The 14,031-nt window shown below is 33.4% G+C and overlaps 2 protein-coding genes across 51 annotated transcripts in view; one reads left to right on the forward strand and one right to left on the reverse strand.

Annotated features, from left to right (window-relative positions):
- The window catches only part of LOC131146340 (uncharacterized), a 28,737-nt gene extending 15,019 nt beyond the window's left edge, over positions 1-13,718 (forward strand). For 4 of the 50 annotated variants that reach the window (XR_009134337.1, XR_009134335.1, XR_009134339.1 and 1 more), the window contains 3 exons: positions 7,530-7,564; positions 8,289-8,379; positions 8,665-8,940. Coding sequence is in view for 7 of the 50 variants with exons in the window: in XM_058095902.1 (XP_057951885.1) it covers positions 7,530-7,564; positions 8,289-8,326 (73 nt within the window). In the remaining 43 variants the exon portion in view is untranslated. Of the gene's footprint in view, positions 1-6,587; positions 7,565-7,811; positions 7,932-8,089; positions 8,941-10,357; positions 10,684-13,446 lie in introns of those variants that run through there. The other 46 variants (XR_009134322.1, XR_009134319.1, XR_009134315.1 and 43 more) reach the window with 29 other exon arrangements.
- Positions 10,662-11,364, reverse strand: LOC131146339 (uncharacterized). Its single transcript, XM_058095895.1, has 2 exons — positions 11,232-11,364; positions 10,662-11,093 (listed from the first exon to the last, which is right to left on the reverse strand). The coding sequence occupies exons 1-2, from the start codon at positions 11,349-11,351 to the stop codon at positions 10,815-10,817; spliced, it is 399 nt and encodes a 132-aa protein (XP_057951878.1). The 5' UTR covers positions 11,352-11,364; the 3' UTR covers positions 10,662-10,814.
- Positions 13,719-14,031: the final 313 nt, after the last annotated feature.

Here is a 14,031-nt window from a genome sequence, read left to right on the forward strand (position 1 = left end):
GGCTGAGTTAGAATTATGGAGAGAAACTTTGGAATCTAGAGGCTTTAGGATAAGTAGAAATAAAACAAAATATATGAAATGTAATTTTAGTAATGATAGGAGGAATATTAGAGATAAAGTTAAACTTGATAATGAAGAAATAAATAGCACTTGTAGATTTCGATATCTTGGATCTATTATGCAAGCTGAAGGAGAAATTGAAGATAATGTAATGCATAGAGTTAAAGCAAGTTGGGTAAAATGGAGAAGTGCTTCAAGTGTTCTATGTGATCGTAGAATACCCTTAAAATTGAAAGGGAAGTTTTATAGGACAGCTATAAGACCAGCTATGCTATATGGATCGGAATGTTTGGCGACGAAGAAACATAATATCCAAAAAGTAAATGTTGTCGAGATGAGAATGCTTAGATGAATGAGTGGTATAACATTGAAAGATAGATTAAGGAATGAACATATTCGTGGCAAGTTAGGTGTAGCTCCTATAGAAGATAAGATATGGGAGGGACGACTTAGATGGTATGGACACTTGCAACTTAGGTCAAATAGTGCACCTATAAGGAAGAGTGACTTAGTTACTGTGGGGGACAGTAGAAGGGGTAGGGGTAGACTTAAAATGACTTGAGAGGAGATAGTGAGTAAGGATTTAATAGCCTTGAATCTATAAAAAGAAATGGTCCATGATCGCATAAATTGGCGAAAAAGGATTCATATAAGTGAACCCACTTAGTGGGACTAAGGCTTGGTTTTGTTGTTTTTGTTGTTGTTGACTATTGGGAATGGTACAGTTCTAACTCCTTGTGCTAGTACACTTTGTGTGTATTGAATAGGACCGTTTTGAGGTAATTATTTTTATACTGACTATATAAAACAATTAATACCTCATGGTTATTATGAGTGTCTATGCTCTTAATCCTGATATGATTATTAGACACGTGCATATAGTGTTTATTACTTTGATTCATAGAATAGTGAGATTCTTTATGGGTCAAAATACTCAGTGAGTTGGGTGATGACATTATGTGTATGGTGAACATTAATTATTGATGGAATCCATGTCCCGGTATTGGGATTGATGATACCCCATTGAGGAAGCTTATAAGTTTTGATTGTATCAAACCCTGCAAGTGGATTTTGAATCTGACACATCAAATAAGTTAAGTGGAAGGTCTCAGGGAATTAATATGTCAATTAATTAAATTGTCAGTAATTTAATTTAATAGACGAGTATCTGTAATCTTTGTGTGGGGAGATAAATAAGCATTTAATAATAGGAACTCGAAATTTAATTTCGAATATGACAGGGAGTGCAATTATAATTCTTTAGTGGTGTGAATTATAATTAATGTAATTAAGGATGAATCTGTGTTGGATTAGGAATTCTTAATTACGTGGGAAGCCTTAATCATATTTGCCCAGAGGTCCCTGCTGTAGCCTATATACACACGTTCCATTCAGCAGTTAGGAGAGACGAGAAAACTCTTACAGAAGCAGATGTTTTCGTGAGAGAAGAAAGTCCTAGCAGCCGCTTACGAGTCCACTCTCTCAGGAGCAAGACGTGTTCAAGGAATATAGTAGAAGATTCCTGGTCATCTTCAAGAGCTCGTTTTCGTACTTGTGGATTCGGGATCAAATCAGACAGATCTCGCAGGTATAATCCTAATAAGATAATTAGGGATTGCATGATTTGATAATTTTTTTTTGTTATCTGTATGCACTACAATCGGATCTTAGGGCTATTCCACAAGTCCCTTCAGCAATATCCTTTCATTTCCTTCTCTTCCTCTTTCCTCCACGTTATATGCGCCTAGATTCTATTGAGCCTCTTATCAAGTAATCAGTTAGCTGAATCTCACCACTGTTTTCTTGCCTTCTTTCCTTCTCATTGTCATTTAGGACAACTATACAAAGAAGATTGGTAGAGGGCTTAAGAAGGATGGTTTGTACCATTTTGATAGTGGTGGTAGTAGATCCAGTTCTTGTCATACATCTTCTTCAATGTCTTCTCTTGGTGTGTCTCTAGATCAATGGCATGCTTGAATCCATCCTTTAAAAATAACTGTTAGATTACCACTTTACCTAAAAGCTTAAGCTATTAGGTTTATGGCCAACAATGTATGTCAAGCCTTAACACTCCCCCACACGTGCAACTTGATTGCATGTGGAGAGATAAATAAATGATAAACAACATCCATTATAGGGAATAAGATAATTCTTAATAAACAAATTGTTGAGGCATAATATACATTGTTGGCCCACAACGTAACAGTTTAAACTTTTAGGTAAAGTGGTATTCTAACATGGTATAAGAGCAGGTTACGAAAAGGTCTTAGGTTATAGTCTTGTTGCCCGTGTTCATTGTTGGTTTGTTAAGAATTATATTATTCCCTATAATGGGTAGTGTTTATCGTTTGTTTATCTCTTCACGTGCTGTTGGGCTGCATGTGCGGGGAAGTGTAAAGGCCTAATGTACATCATTGGCCCACAAACTTTTATATCTTAAATTTTTTGGTAAAGTGGTATTCTAACACAAACAATAAACACGGGCAACAAGACTAGAACCTAGGACTTCTAGCAATCATAGCTCTTAGACCATGTTAGAATACTACTTTACCTAAAAGCTAAAGCTATTAGGTTGTGGGCTAGCAATGTATGTCAAGACTTAACAACTGCAACTAATTTTTCCCATGCTTACATCTATTTCTTGTTTTTATTATTTTGTGTCTCATTTAGCAAAACATAGTAGGACATCTTCTTCGTCTAGAGTAGAGTCTCATGGTAAATCACTATTTTCTTTTTATTCGTTCAGATATTTGTGGTCCGTGTAGGATTGATAATCTTGTTGCTCATCAATATTTTGTGTCCTTTGTGAATGATTTTTTGCATGTGACCTAGATCTATGTGTTAAAAGACAAGTATGAATTTCTTAATGTATTTACTCAATTATACCAAGAAATAAAAACTTAGTTCAGCATTAGTACTCAAATTTTTAGATATGATATTGCAATTGAATTTGCTCAAAATGAGCTTCGACATTTTATCGGAAAAAGGAATTATTCATCAAACATCATGTGCACACAGCATAATGGAGTTGCTGAACTGAAAAATATATATTTGCTTGACAAAGCACGGCCTCTATTCTTTCATGCGCATGCTCCTAAAACCTTTTGGGCTCTGCTCACCTTACAACTTACAGCTTGTTTCCTGCTTAACAGGATGCCTCTAGGGAGACAAATTCCCTTCCCTATCATGTACCCAGAAGCATATATATATTCCCTGTTGTGCTTTGTGTCTTTAGGTGTGTTGCTCATGTTTCTTGTATTGATTAGGGCAAGTTCTCTCCTTATGTATATTTTTAATCTTTTATAGAACATTTTTTTTGTTTCAAACGCATGCATGCACGCACATATGTACACATGGACTTGCATGCATATGTTCACATGGGCACAAGTGCATAAGCACATTTGCACATGCAAACTTGTAGACGCATGCCCATGCAGAAGCGTGCACAAACATTTGTCATACTAATGCACACACATAGGCATACACATGTTGCACTTGCATGCATGGATATGTAGGCAGTTAGGCTGGGCACTTGAATGCATATCTATGCATAGAGAAACCAGTGCTCATACACAAAATACATTACAAAATATAATTTTTTAGAGTAGAAATTCCTTCATAAATTTACATACAACTTGTTATACCAAAATTCTAAGATCAATAAGATGTTGGTTGTGAGTACACAACTACACATTTGATTTTAGTTCAAACTAAAATAAGATTTTGGACCTTTGGCTTTGGTTTCTCTTCTTCTTCTTCAACAATTTTCTAGGGCATGAATCAAGTTTCTTAGGGCATGTTAGGTGTTACCGTGTTAGTGTCAAAACTCACATGCTCAACATATTATTTGCCCTTTTTTAATTTTATTCTTGCAAAGGTTAGCCCACTCAAGCACAATCAAGATAAATCAGATTTGCAAAATCTGATTTCACACTTATGTGGCCAAAACGCACCCATTGGAAATAGTTCTCAATGGTATAGTGTATTATATAATTGGCAAAAATCCCTAGTTTAGGAATAGTTTTTTTTTTTTTTTAAATCAAGTTAGATATTTTCTCCATTTTTCCTTATATAATTACTAAAGTCTGTTTAATATCATTTTTTTCTTTTTTTTGGTTTTTGCTTTTGTACAGTGAAGAAACAAACTTTATGTTCTTGTAAGTTTTCAGCTATTTTCCAAAAACTTGAAAACCAAAACTTAAGGGACTGTTTGGTATCATTGTCAAAAATTACAGAAAAAAAAAAAAACCAAAAAACTAAAAATAGAAATTAAAAAGCTAGAAACCAACAACCTATTTGGTTAATATTAGTAAAACTAAAATAAATTTAAAAACTTATTAAAAATACTCATTTTTGTCTTTAAATCAAATAATATTATTAAAATAATACATATTAAAAAATACTATAATAAAAATTATTATAATTGTTTTACTTGATCCTTATACTTACAAATTTTATTTTGCAATAAAATTTTAATTGGAGATGGCAATTGAAAAATAGTAAAATTGGCTTTGTTATGTATATTTATGTTTCAATTATATTTAAATCCCTATGATCATTTAATCTTAATTATAAGTTAAAAGTGTTTAAAATGAATGACTTAATCCAAAAGAACTATTTTAGGATATTAAAATTTCTAGAAATAATTTACCAAAACAATTGAAAATCATAAAATCTGGTCTTCAATTTTTTCGCATACAGTAGAAAGCCAATAACAGGAACAAAAAATTGGCAATATAAACAAATGCATTTTTGTAATATGTTTCTTACCAATGCAAAAATAGACACAAAAAACAACAATGATATCAAACAAGACCTAAGATTTTCAATTTTTTTGGCAACCTGTTGTCAAAATACTTTAATATTCAAAATTAGATTTTGTAGATTAAATCATTCATTTTATACATAATTAAAATTAAAATTAAAATGACCACGTGAATTTAAAATATAGTTAAAATAAAAAATCATAAATTTCCAAAAAATTTAATAATTAAAGCCATTTTAACAAATATTTCTATCATTTTTTCTTTTGTCATTAACAATAAGATTGCTGCTGTAAAGGAAGTTTTAAAATAAAATTTTAACTAAAATAATTATTTTTTATTATAATATTTTTAATTTGTATTCTTTTTTTTTTAATCATCTATAATTCTTATCTGCTTCAAGTATGAAATTGAGTATTTGTTCAATCAAGTTTTTAGTTTGTTTTAGTTCTAAAAAAATTAACTAAACAGGTTGTTGGTTTTTATTTTTTAGTTTTTAATTTTCTTTCTGGTATTTTAGTTTTCATTTTCATGATTTTTAACAATAACACCAAATGGCCCCTAAAATTGCATTGCATGTATTCTTATCTTAGAAACCTCCATAATTCCAACTTGAGTTCTACTCCACCCTTTCATTATTTTCATTTAGACAATATGATATACAAACAACATATACCATCAAGGGACCTCATTTGTTCTAGTAAGTTCATCTAGCCACTCCCATGACTCGGAAATTGAAAAATTTTATACTTGGAAACTCCTAATTTTTGTTTAAAAGCACAATTAATCCTTATAATTTATTATAATTTGAAAAAATCTTATACTTGGTCCCCTAAATATATTCAAACTCCTGAGTGACCAATTAACTGATATTTGATTACTTGAACAATTTTTTAAATTGGCCACCTCACTCTTAAATTTTAGTTCCATCTGTATTTGTAAGCATGATTAAATGATGTGGTTTTTGGAGTGACTAAATGGTATGTGCTAATGTAATTAATTTGGCTCTGTTTTTTATTTTCATGTAAATTTGATTTGATGAAATAACTAACCATTCCATTCATTTCTGAACCCTCATGGATGTTATGGTAACTGGACTGGCTACTTGTGTTAGATTAAATTATGTATCTTTTTATGTGTATTTGTATATGTTTTATTCCTTCAACAAAACATACACATTGCTTGGTGTAAACATTAGATGGTTGCACATTTTCCCTCTTCCCAAGATACCAGCAACCAAGCAGCTAAGTGGAATGTGACTCGCGATGTGTATCTTGTTGAGCAACTGCTTTCCCACCTAACCACACTTTTGATACATAGGAATGGAATAGTATCAAGCAGAATGGAATTGAATTTATTACTTGATTTTGTCACACCTCAAATTTTCATTCCATTCCATTCCTACCACATTCCATTCCTCAGACTAAACATGATGTGACTATTGGTAGATGACCTCACTCTGTTTGGTAGGAGGCTTTGGTGGGGAGGGGGGAACTTGTGCTGCTTTTAATCTAATAATTTGGACATCTTATAATGTAAAGGTTCTTAAGAACCATTTAACAAAGCTAAAGGATCAGTACAACACCCTGAATAAGCTTATTGTAAAAAAATGGCTTTGGTTGGGATGATCTGTATTACATGGTAACTGCTGAAGCAGAGTTTTGGATGAATACATTCTAGTGTGTGCATTGATGATTTTAAAGGTTCTGCAATGCGCATATTATTTACATGAACTTGAAAAATGAACATACTTTTAATGTGCAGAAACATAGCAAAGCAAAACATTTCTGAGGGAAAACCTTCCCTTATACAATCGACTTAGCACACTGTTTGAAGGGATGGCCAGCTACGGCAGAAATTTGAAGTCAATGAAAAGCCAAGGAGTGGTACATAAACATTAAATGCACCAGAAAATGCACCTATTATATGTCATATCAGTCCCCGTGTCGCCGATGTGGATAATGATATAGAACCAAGTAGTGATGATGAAACCTCATCTGAACAGTATCTGCAAAGTAGAACCAGAAAGGCCCCTTTACCAAGTGCACATAGGGTAAGAAGGCATCATGAAAGTGATGGTGACAATTGATGAGATTTTTATAAGAATTTTTGGAAAGCCACTGTAAAATCTTACGTGAACAATGCTAAGCAACCAGCTCATCCTTCTCTGGATGATGGCTACTCTTATGTTGAATGCCTACAAGAGCTTAAACGAATTGAAGGCCTAGATATATTTGAGATTGTAAAAGTGGCATGTGATTTAAAGGATGAACAAAACAGAATTGCATTCATGACTTTTGAAGGACCAGCTCATGTTGGTTTCCAATGATTTTGTTTTAATTAAGATTGTGTTGTTTGGTCACTCACTTTTTTTTAGTCTAGTTAATATTTGCACTCATATGGTGAGGGGTTTTCTAATATTGGATTTTATGGTCACAAATTCCCGTTTACATTATTTTGACTAAGTTTCCTTTTAATTTATCCGTTGTCATGGTGTATATCAATTGAATCAAATTACAGACGTTTGTGAATCACAATACATCACTCAAACTAATCAGGTGTTGCCATGGGAAACACTTCGTATTCTGGAGGAGTTTGCATTCATCAAGTTGTCCTAAAGTTAAACTTGCTGATAAAAAATTAGAGAACTGGAAGCGTCAAGGTGTGTGTTTTGGACCTGATTTAGTTCTTTTGGCTCCCTTTCAGCTTCTTATGCTGCCATGCCATCCGCAAATTTCAAGGTATGTGTTTTGGACCTAATTTAGTTGTTTTGGCTCCCTTTCAGCTTTCTTATGATGCCATGCCATCCACATATTGCAATGCATGCCTTAAAATTAGCTTATGCTGATTATTGCAAATGAATTCAAAATTCATTTGATATTCATTTACTCGATTAGTATTCCTTGTAAATTTTTCTGTGAGGATTCTCAAAATTTTAAATTATTTTTATCACACTGAGATTGTGTCATTCCATATTTTTTTTCATAGCACTGGAGATGAGTTCATTCATATTCGTCTGAGAGTTTGAATGAGTTCCTTGTACTGTTGTACACCACTGCAGTTGCTTGTCATGCACATGTTAAAGGCCAGATGCCCTTAGGCCCACAGGTATATCAAATACTAAAAGTTAGGGACCTTAAAGAGGTTCTTAATATAAGCTATGTCCTTGGGCCCATTGTTAGGATTATGAACTCATTTTTTCAATAGAAAAAAAAAAATCCACAGAAAATTAAATCACCTCTCTCTCTCTCTCTCTCTGTGTGCAGAAAATTAATGGCTGCATAGGCTTGCAGATAACCCGAAACTAACCCTGAACACAGGCCATTCCCTTTAGTTCTCTGTCCATTTATTTTATATAATGCATTTGTGCTTATGTGGTGATTTCCTTACTTTGTTTTATGCTTTGGAATTTTTAGCTGAAGCTACTTTCCATTAAACAGCTAGACTTTGCCTTCACATGTGCAGTGTTTTATAAAGATTTAGATGGCCTACACTGGGAGTGAAATAATTGGTTCTTTAAATATGTAGCTTCTAAAGCAAACAAGCAGCTGATGAGGTACCAAACAACCTGCTTGTTACGACATAGTATTGTTATTATTTTTAAAGAATTGACCATATTATTATTATTATTATTCAATGTTAATTTTTGTGTTTCAGTGTGTCAAATTACTTTTGAATCAAACTTGTCTGGTTAGTTTATTTTCCCATGAAAAAACAAATTTAGTCCTCAAACCACACGAGGAAAATTGAAGGTTGTATCAGGGTAGTAGATTGTTGATCAAACTCCGCTTAGTACTCATGCGTGAATTCTGATTAGGACATTTCTGTTTTCTAATGCCAGCAAGTACGCGCATATCTCCCAAATTTATCAAGGCATGTCTAGCTGAAATTGCAGCATGCAATTTCACTCATCCATGGGATGGCTTTGATATTCACTGATCTCAACCATCTTGCATGGTCATTCTGACTTTCTATTGAAAATTCTTGGGGATTGGGACATGTAAATTATTTATTTTTATTTCTTTATTTATTTTTGTGAACATAGTGGATAGCTTTTACCTTGGTTTTTGTTCTGGGATGTCTTGTTTTTTAATTTTAATTTAATTTTATTTGTTTAGGGGACATTCTTGAAATGGTTGCATTCCTTTGTCTTGGTCTTAAGTGAACTCTACATTCCAACTACTCATTAATATATATATATATATATATATATATAGAACTCTAAATTATTAGAAATTGAAGGACTGTCAGTCATTATATTAATATAATATCTTTGTAATAGAGCCCTAGTCAAGATAACTTTCAGCATCTTTTTGCCCACCTTTTCTTTTTTTTATAATATCAATTTGTCAGTGACTTAGAAGGGGACAAGCTAGATTTGGTGGCAAGCACTGCCTACTAGCAAGAGCAAATGGTCAAGCCTACAATCAGGAAAATTCCACTCTGTTTACCCCATAAACGATCGTAGAAATTATACTTCTACATGAACCTTGTCTACATTTTTCATTCTTTCTATTAGAGGGTTTAGCAACTCATTTTTGAACATCTTAGAAAAGCTTAATAGCGTTCCTCATCTTTCTTTCAAATGAAGTTTTTTGAGAAAACCCGTTTCTAGAATTGGAGCAGGACTTCTGAAAAAATGAATATTTGCTTCCCTTTCGATTGCCAATGGACCTCTGACTTGGCAAGTGAGACAAGAATCTTATATGTAGTCTTGCACCCAATAGGGTGAATAAGGAATCCCTTGTTTGGTTATCCAACTTAATGCTTTAAATAATTGGTGAAATCTAAATTTTGAGCCTTAATTTAGAAAATAATTGGGAATGCACCATGTAAGACTAGTTAAATTATATCAAATGCTTTAGAAGGAAAATAATGGATTTTTCAAGTTCTGATAAATGGGAAGGAAGGGATCCAAAATGGAGGGTGGATTACTCTTGTTTTGTAGCTCAGGCCTAAGCCTCCGGATGGACAAAAAATTAGAGAACTCATCTGAGGACATATACTTGAAGAGCATCTACTCTCATTACAACTCTTCTTATATATGTTTCTTCTTTTACTCGCAATGTACAGCTGCTATTTTGATTATTAATGATATAAGATCATTAATTGATCATAGCAACAAAGGATATGATTTGTTTGAACGATGAAAAGATCAAAGAACTAGGTCAAGGGCTATTGTGCTTTGGCGGATGATGATGTGCCGGCACATAGTCTGTCATTACTGCATCATCTTGTGCATTACTATTGTTCGAGTCTATAGTTTCTTCAACAGGGGACCCAAATCTTAGCAGTGAGCGTGCTCGCCTTCTTGATCCCTACACAAGTATCTAGTAGTGGGATTATACTCATCATGGCAAATTACCATTTCTTTTATAATTACCTTCAAAATCATCATTCCTTGTTTTTCACATCGTCTATATATCTAAAAAAAGACTCATCCCAAATGCTTTGCTGCTGCTTGGAGCTTTCCAAAATTTAATTATTTTCCATCAAATTCCAATTATGTGCTAGTTTTGCATGCATTCGTGCAGGCACAAACATTTGCTGTTGTCACACTAGAGACATGATTGAAGAGATGGATCATGAGGTCTTGCAGCTTTTAGCACTCACTAAACATTAAACTTCAACAGCCCACTGTAAAACCACAGAAGTAATATTGTACAATTTACCTTTGTTTTTGTTGCCTTTAGCAAAACGGCGTGAGAGGACTCATCACCAATTTCACTTCCTGCATGTTCCATCCCCATCAATAACATTAACAATAATGATAAAATGTTAATATCAATGTTATGATGATGACAACGACCACTGATTGTGGTAAGGCTATGGATAAGATTGAAGAAAAAGAAATATTTGTGAAGTTAAACTTTCTAGTGTACAAAATTGAGATTGTAAAAAAACTTGTCTTTGAGATTGTTCTGCTTATATTGGAGAGGAAAGAAAGCAAAATTATGGAGGAGATAACACGCAAGAAAAGGGAAATAAAGCTCAATTGTGAGAGGGAGGACGTGTCCTTGGTCGAGAATAATCTGAGTAAAACCCTGGATTTTTGTTCTGCTTCTCATGGGGATTAGGAGACTTGTTTTGCACAACACCTGAATTAGCTCCTTTAAATTTGACGCCTGTCATTTCCTTGAGAAGAGCATGCAATTCCTTCAGGTTTTGAACGAATGCACCACTATGTGTCTTCTTACCAGTCATGCTTTCTCCATTTTCCCTTAACTTTTGAACCGTGTCCTTGTTGGCTCTCTGATCTGCCACCTGCACCTGAGAACAAAACATGTTTTGTCTCAGTTTGCAAAAGAAAAAGGCCTAGCGGTATAAATTATATATCAGTCAAAAACCTACAAGAAGAAAAAGAAAGAACGCAGAGAGAGAGAGAGAGAGAGGACACAAAACACCAACCTTGCTGGAAAGATGGGGTTGGGTGCCAGAAGCCATGTTGACGACCCTGAAACAGCGAGCATGACACGCAGGCATGGAAATGCAGAGGAAGAGAGTAAAAAGAAAAGACAGCATGGACATGAGGGAGGATCTGTAATTCCTAGACTTATATATGATTGTTGTTGAGAATAGAACTGAGAGAATGAGAACTTCCAATAACTAATTAGTGCAGCCTCACTATCTGACTACTTGTACACCAAAAGAATGAGGGGTTTTGGAAGAGGATGATGATGAATTAAATAGTGGTCTTCGCACCATATATATATATATATATATATATATATATATATATGCAGGGAAGAAAATGAAAGTGTAGGGTGATGACCTCCATCGGCTTGTCTCCTCTGGTTTTCACTTTTAAGGTACAGAAGTGCTGCCCCAAAACATAAAACGTACGGACAGATCCCTTTGGCAGGTACAATTAAACCCTCTCTATTTGTTTTAGCTTATGGTATATTATATTAAAGAAGTCCACGCTAATGATGAAAAGTCCATGCACGTGGAGCCACACGTGCATGCAGTTGTGTGGTATATATACACTATACAGGTGGAGTGTCTGGCGTGCCTAGCTACCATACACTCCTTGACTTTCTTTCTCACATGGTTTGAATTCGTGAGAGGCAATGACCTAGATGAAATCTTTGAGGATGTACAATCTTTTTAGTAATATTTGGAGCCAGTTAGTTTTATCTTTTTCGAAAGAGAGGATTTTTAATCCTATTCTCTATAACACAACATGTGCGAAGATTATTATAAGGTTATGCAGATGGACGAGGCAAATTGAAAAGAAAATATAAAAAGAAAAGGGAAGATAAGATAAAGAGTTACAGTAGTAATTTATGTTGTTTGATAGTGTTGCTCATATATTGTTTTGGTATTTTAAGACGGCTGGAAACCGACCAGCTCAGGTTCCAATGACCCAGACCAACCCGTAAAAGCTCTGCATCCTTGGTCCGCTCGCCGCGCTTGTCTCTACGCCTTCACTTCATTTTATTATTGAGGGGTAAATAAGATTGTTTTAGGATTTTTTCTTTGAAAAAAGATATATATATATATATATATATATATATATATTATAGAAGCATACACTAATATAATAGAAAAAATTAAAATTTATTTAAAGTAGAGAAACTGAAAAAACAGTAACATTTTAAACAAGATTAATGCTATTTTATATGAGCCTACATCCACCGCAAGTCCCCGTCTCATCTTCTCAGCTGCCATGACCAGTTCATGACGACGTAAGGCTGTGATGCTAAACTTTTTCTTTTAAACAAGTCCAGGAGAATAGATTGGTGGAAATGAAAGAAATGATATTCTCAACACTAAGTTTAAGATTATTACGCTTCAATTTTTTCAACAAATTGCTGCAAATATTAAACTCTAACCACCCAAAGATAGCCCACTCACTATACTCGGGAGTAAAAAAATTTAAACATTAAATTTAAATTTGTATTACTTTAGATAAAATGTAACACAAAATTTATTGCGCTGCAATCAAAAATTAAATACTTGAAAAAATTAATGCTCCTGATCACAAGTTTAATTATAACATTCTTGCCATATCATGTTTATAAATTTGAATGTTTATACTTTAATATTTGTGCATTTGGTTATGATAATGTATCTAAACTCTACTAAAAATCATTAAAATATTATTTACACAAAATAATTCACATACAAATTAATCATGTCTAGTGATAAATAACTTTGGATATTCATACTTTAATATTTGGCTCACTTAATTGTGATAGTACATTATTACTTTGTTCCAAAAATATGACTAAACTTTATGAAAAATTATAAAAATATTCACACAAAATTATTTGCATGCAATTTCGTGTTACATATTTACTATGATAACTATAAAGGAGTAGTGCATTGACATGGGATGAGAATAATGTTTCAACTTTTTATTAAAGATTGAAAGCCTTAGTATTTAAGTGGATACGATAAGATTCATTAATCAGGTGCTAAAGAGTCTCGCACACGTTCATATAAATAAAGAACTATATTATTACTTGCGGAATCATGATGATCATATGCTCATAGCACGAGAAAAGTCGTAAACTCGTAATATTTTACGACCGTGATGTCTAGTGCTTTCTAGAAAATATATATATTTTTTAAGAGAATTTTTTTTTTTTTTTTTTTTTTTGGGTTTTAATTTTTGAAGAGTTTGGAAAAAGAATGGAGTAGAGCAGAACATGCAGAGTGGTCAATTACAAATTACGAAGCAAATGAAGCCAGAAAGGGAGCAAATTTCCGACATGAGTGATGAGAAGGTGGCTTGGCTCCATTTGAGTATATTTTTATTAAGTAGGATTTGAGCTACAATCTGAGGGGGACCTCTCTCAAAATTATGGAAAGCTCTGCTGTTTCAGCCTTCCCATATTTCCAAAATAGCTGCTGGACAATCATTTTTCAACCTCTCTTTAGATCCCACAATCCTACTTTGTCTTTGCAATCTTCCATTACCAAACCTAACGTACTTTGGTAAGGAGAAGAAAATGAATTGAAAATAGAATAGAATGAGAAACTATATGCGAAATTTGTAAGATTACGAAATAAATTATAGAGGGTAGGCTTCGGATCAATAATAAGGTTGTTCTTTTGTCATCGATTGATTGGTCATCGGTTATGAAAGCAACCTTGTATATAAAAGTAAGAGGTTAAGAGGTAGGGTTCAATAGAATTTGGGAGTTGTCAACACCCACCAGTGTCATATCAATATCTTTTCAAAGAAAAGTTGTTAAATTTA

The sequence above is a fragment of the Malania oleifera genome, chromosome 13 (genome assembly GCF_029873635.1).
Source record: "Malania oleifera isolate guangnan ecotype guangnan chromosome 13, ASM2987363v1, whole genome shotgun sequence".
Classification (NCBI taxonomy): Eukaryota; Viridiplantae; Streptophyta; class Magnoliopsida; order Santalales; family Ximeniaceae; genus Malania; species Malania oleifera.

What these genes read in the sequence shown, in the direction of transcription:
- LOC131146339 (XM_058095895.1), bottom strand. Translation starts at nt 11,351, where the DNA reads ATGTCCATGCTGTCTTTTCTTTTTACTCTCTTCCTCTGCATTTCCATG. An exon ending in AACCCCATCTTTCCAGCAAG is followed by an intron (nt 11,094 to 11,231) that starts GTTGGTGTTTTG and finishes TTTTGTTCTCAG; the next exon opens with GTGCAGGTGGCAGATCAGAG.